This window comes from Apis dorsata, unplaced genomic scaffold (genome assembly GCF_000469605.1).
Source record: "Apis dorsata unplaced genomic scaffold, Apis dorsata 1.3 scaffold_324, whole genome shotgun sequence".
Taxonomy (NCBI): Eukaryota; Metazoa; Arthropoda; class Insecta; order Hymenoptera; family Apidae; genus Apis; species Apis dorsata.
Genome location: NW_006263592.1, coordinates 129,382 through 134,630, shown reverse-complemented (window position 1 = coordinate 134,630; position 5,249 = coordinate 129,382). Strand labels below are relative to the sequence as shown.

At 36.3% G+C, this 5,249-nt stretch overlaps 1 protein-coding gene across 1 annotated transcript in view; it reads right to left on the bottom strand.

The window, feature by feature from the left end:
* Positions 1–1,282: 1,282 nt before the first annotated feature.
* Positions 1,283–5,249, bottom strand: part of LOC102676054 — a gene marked incomplete at its 3' end in the record, with an annotated part of 39,572 nt that continues 35,605 nt past the window's right edge. Inside the window, exon 3 of the mRNA XM_006617710.2 lies at positions 1,283–1,346. Within this exon, the coding sequence (XP_006617773.1) occupies positions 1,283–1,346 (64 nt within the window). The remainder of the gene's footprint in view (positions 1,347–5,249) is intronic.

Genomic DNA, 5,249 nt, shown 5'->3' with positions numbered 1-5,249 from the left:
GGTTTATGAGTGGTTTTCTTTTCTTTTTTTTTTTTTTTTTTGAGAATGTTTTTGGAGTATCTTGATATGCTACTACGTTGATCGTTACGAGATATTACAACGTGAGATATTACAACGTACGAGTTTTCTTTTTTTTTTTTTTTTTTTTTTTGAGAATGTTTTTGGAGAATCTTGACATGTCACTATGTTCATCGTTACGAGATATTACAACGTGAGATTTACGAGTGGTTTTCTTTTCTTTTTTTTTTGAGAATGTTTTTGAAAAATCTTGATGTGCTATTATGTTGATCGTTAGAAGATATAACGTGAGGTTTACGAGTTTTCTTTTTTTTTTTTTGAGATTGTTTCTGGAGAATCTTCTACGTGCTACTACGTTGATCGTTACAATCTATTACAACGTGAGATTTGATATTTACGAGCTTGTATTTACGAGTGGTCATTTTCTTTTCTTTTTTTGAAAATGTTTTTGGAGAAATTTGAATTTATGTGCTACTACATTCATCGTTACGAGATATTACAACGTGAGGTTTGATATTTAGTTTGTATTTACGAGTGGTCGTTTTCTTTTTTTTTTTTTTTTGAGAATATTTCTGGAGAATCTTGAATCTACGTGCTACTACGAGTTTGTATTTACGAATGCTCATTTTCTTTTTCTTTTTGAGAATATTTCTGGAGAATCTTGAATCTACGTGCTACTACGAGTTTGTATTTACGAGTAGTCGTTTTCTTTTTTTTTTTTTTTTGAAAATGTTTTTGGAAAATCTTGACGTACTACGTTCATCGTTACGAGATATTACAACGTGAGGTTTACGAGTGATTTTTTTTTTTTTTTTTTTGAGAATGTTTTTGGAGAATCTTGACGTGCTACTACGTTGATCGTTATGTGATATTACAACGTGAAGTTTACGAGTGGTCGTTTTCTTTTTCTTTTTGAGAATATTTGGAGAATCTTGAATCTACATGCTACTACAAGTTTGTATTTACGAATGCTCATTTTCTTTTTCTTTTTGAGAATATTTGGAGAATCTTGAATCTACGTGCTACTACGAGTTTGTATTTACAAATGCTCATTTTCTTTTTCTTTTTGAGAATATTTCTGGAGAATCTTGAATCCACGTACTACTACGTTCATCATTACAGATATTACAACGTGAGCTTTGATATTTACGAGTATATTTGGCCGTGAGCGTATTTTAATTGGAGGATCGAGCAGAGGATAAATTTTGTTATTACGACACAGTGAGATATGATACACGAATTACGATAATAACAAGAGAGAAACTTACCCTGTCCAGGAGCCGGCGACGTGGCGTGGCTCCAGCCTCCTTTGTACGAGCTGCTGGCATCTGTGAACAAGCGAAGAGGGACGCCGATGAATCGAGGAATATATTCGTATATAATCGTATCTCCAATGATAACGAAATTTTAAATATCGAACGAACGAAAGGAAGGAAGGAAGGAAGGAAGGAAGGAAGGAAATCGTCTCGAGATCGATCGAGAGTTTAAAAATGAAGTCCCTCGTTCGTGATCCCTAAAGAAGAGATTGCACGATTTTTCCTTTCCTTCTTTCCTTCTTCTTCGGGTCACGTTGTTAGAACAGTGTGCAATTGCAAGGTAATCAGTTCTGGGGATCGCTGGTGGCAGTAAAATAATAATCTGATCGCTGGTTTTATTTTTTTTTTCTTTTTCCTTTTTCGTCGAGAAACGATTTCCTTGGGAAAAATCTTTACGACCCTTTAACGACGTTACGCCTCCCTTCCAATAGAGAAGTGTGCACGATTCGCCAAAGATTAAACTCGGTCACTCGTGGCGTGTAACAATAACGTTCCCCGATTTTTAGTTTAGTTTCGATCTTCTGTAAATGGGAGGGAAGGTCTGTGGATTTTTTTTTTTGGAAACGGCTGAAAGGGATAAAAATAAATGGATAACGGGATAAAAAAAATGTTTTAGATTTAGATCGCGCTACTTGAAATGTGAAATATATGAAGAGATATTCGTTTTTCTTCTCCTGATTTTTGAGTTTCTCGAGTTTAAAATATATCGAAACACGATCTCGTTTTGTTATAGAAAAAGAAAATTTGTGCACATCGTTCTTTCCACTCATGGAAAAGAATTCGTATCGAAAATCTTCGAAAATGGGTAAAATTAATAAAAAGTCGTGGAGATTCAAAGATTTCTCAAACTTGATGTATTTCAAAACGATTTGGATCACTTTTCTTATGAAAGCTTCGAAAATATTCTAAATAATCGCTGCTTTAGGCTTGAAATGAATAAAAAATCATTCAAAGATTTCTTGAAATATTCTAAAACGATCTCGATCATTTTCCTTATAAAAAGAATTCTTTCCCAAATTTTCATATTCGAAACCTTCGAAAACGGATAAATTATCGAACCTAGAACACTACTTTAGACTCAGAACAAACAAAAACTCATGCAGATTCAAAAATTTCTTAAAATACTTCTAAACAATCTCGATCATTTTCCTTCTTTCACAACCGAAACAATTCTTTTCCTAATTTCCATTTATACTTAAAACAAACCAAAACTCGTGCAAATTCAAAAATTTCTCAAACTTAAAATATTTCAAAACGATTTGAATCATTTTCTTTATAAAAATTTTATAAAAATTCATCCTTCTTTTGCAACCGAAACAATTTTTTTCCCAATTTCCATATAAAAAAACCTTCAAAAACGGATAAATTATCGAGTAAACTCTGATGCAGATTCAAAAATTTCTCAAACTTAAAATATTTTAAAATTTGAATCATTTTCTTTATAAAAATTGAATCATTTTCTTTATAAAAATTTTATAAAAATTCATCCTTCTTTCGAAACAATTCTTTTCCCAATTTCCATATAAAAAAAACCTTCAAAAAACGGATAAATTATCGAGTAAACTCTGATGCAGATTCAAAAATTTCTCAAACTTAAAATACTTCGATAACGATCTCGATCATTTTCCTTCTTTCATAACCGAAACAATTCTTTTCCCAATTTCCATATAAAAAAAACTTTCAAAAATGGATAAATTATCGAGTAACCCAGAACACTACTTCAGACTTAAAACAAACAAAAGCTCGTGCAAATTTAAAAATTTCTCAAACTTAAAATATTTTAAAATTTGAATCATTTTCTTTATAAAAATTTTATAAAAATTCATCCTTCTTTCGAAACAATTCTTTTCCCAATTTCCATATAAAAAAACCTTCAAAAACGGATAAATTATCGAGTAACCCAGAACATTACTTCAGACTTAAAACAAACAAAAAACTGATGCAGATTCAAAAATTTCTCAAACTTAAAATATTTTAAAATTTGAATCATTTTCTTTATAAAAATTGAATCATTTTTTTATAATTTTGAATCATTTTCTTTATAAAAATTCTTTCGAAACAATTCTTTTCCCAATTTCCATATAAAAAAACCTTCAAAAAACGGATAAATTATCGAGTAACCCATAACACTACTTCAAACTTAAAACAAACAAAAAAATTCATTCACTTTTCCCGCAAAAAGATCCTTTCCTATAATCGTCACTCGCGATCGAAACTCCCTTTCTTTCTTCCTTCCTTCCCCCTCCCCCCTAATATTCAAGATTCGTGTTTCTCGTTCTCACAACTGTGCACATTCATCCATAATATTTGCGATCGACGAGGACGCGTATCGGTTTCACGTGGCGTCTCGCGTCGCACGAAAGAAATCTCCTCGATTTTGCTCCGCCGCCAGTGTTCCCGAGCGCCGCCGGTCTGTTTGCAGACAGATATATTTTCATTTGGCAGTTATTGGCACGAGGGCGGCCCCCGCGTGTGTACACACGCGGGCCTCCTGCTCTACGTCATGCTGCAGCTCGCAGAAAGTCCGTGTTTCCGTGCAAACAGCACGGACCTTTTCGTCTTTGCTCCCCCCCTCCTCCTCCTCCTCCTCCCTTCATTTGATCTCGATCCATTAATGGAGAGGGGGGGATGGGCCTCGAATTTCACGTGAAACTCGAGGGATCGTCGCGATCGGTGACCCTCGAATTATCCTGCTTTATCGTCGAATCGTTCCTCCATTTATCACAGTTGAATGCGTTGAAACTCGTGGAAGGATAAAGTTAAGAGAGTTTTCTTTTTCTTTTTGTCAATAGATATATAGAGAGAGAGATCGTCACGTGGCCGATTCATAATTATTTCCCGAATCGCAGATTCTGTAATAACGAAATCTTAGAACGGGTGGAATATTATTGTTGTTGTGTACATTCAACTTGTATAATCGTTATAAATTGTCAGAGGATAAAATTGTTTTGCGATCCGTTTCGATTTTTTACTTTTACGTAATTCGAGATTGTAAAAATACGTATAATTCGTGTATTTGCATATATTCTACGTTTTTTAAAAGAAAATCGCGTGAAATTGTAACGTAAGTTCACTTATTGCGTATTTCATTAAGTACAATTAATTCGCTCGAAGGGTAAAGTAGGGTAAAGAAACAATTCCTTCGATCGACGCGACGTACATATACCTACAGAGATAAAGAAGACGAACGTTTACATATTTACGTTAATACAAAAAGAAAAAAAGAAAAAAAAATAAAACTTCATTTTAGAAAAAAGAGAGAGAGAGAGATATATAATATAAGCGATCGAGCATACGATCGAAATCCTTCGACTGCGTCGCGAGCGAAAGGAGAAAAGAGGCGAGGCGCGAGTTCGACGGAGATAAATTGGCTGCGATCGGCGGACGTACCGGCGAACAGCATGGATAGATTGGTGAACGCCGTGGTGCGTGGCAATTCCGCGGCGGTGGTCCCGCTGCTCTTGAGGTCGAGCATCGCTCGTCCCGTGTGCCAGCGGCCGCTGGATACGGCGGCCCTTCCACGGGATATACCTTCACCCTTCTCCTATATCCCCCGAATCGATCACGGCACCGCGAACGTCCAGACCGCTTCTGTTAACCACGTCGACGGCCAACCGTCGAGACGACTGGTCATAATCCAGGCCGATGATTTGACGCCCGACCGAGAACGAAATATCAATCGAGAACTAAACTGTATGGGAGCGAAAGCGCGGCTACCGATTCTACGATATTTCCTCCCAGCGACGTTCAACAACAGCAAGCGTGGCTTTCCACGTCGATCCCGTCGCCGCCGTCTACCTTCCCCGTGGCGAGAATCACGTCACAGTCGTGGTGGTGGTGGTGGTACGCGTGGAACGATCGTTCGAATACACGATACGTGGCGGTGTACGTATGCGCGGCAAGGGCGCCGATCAT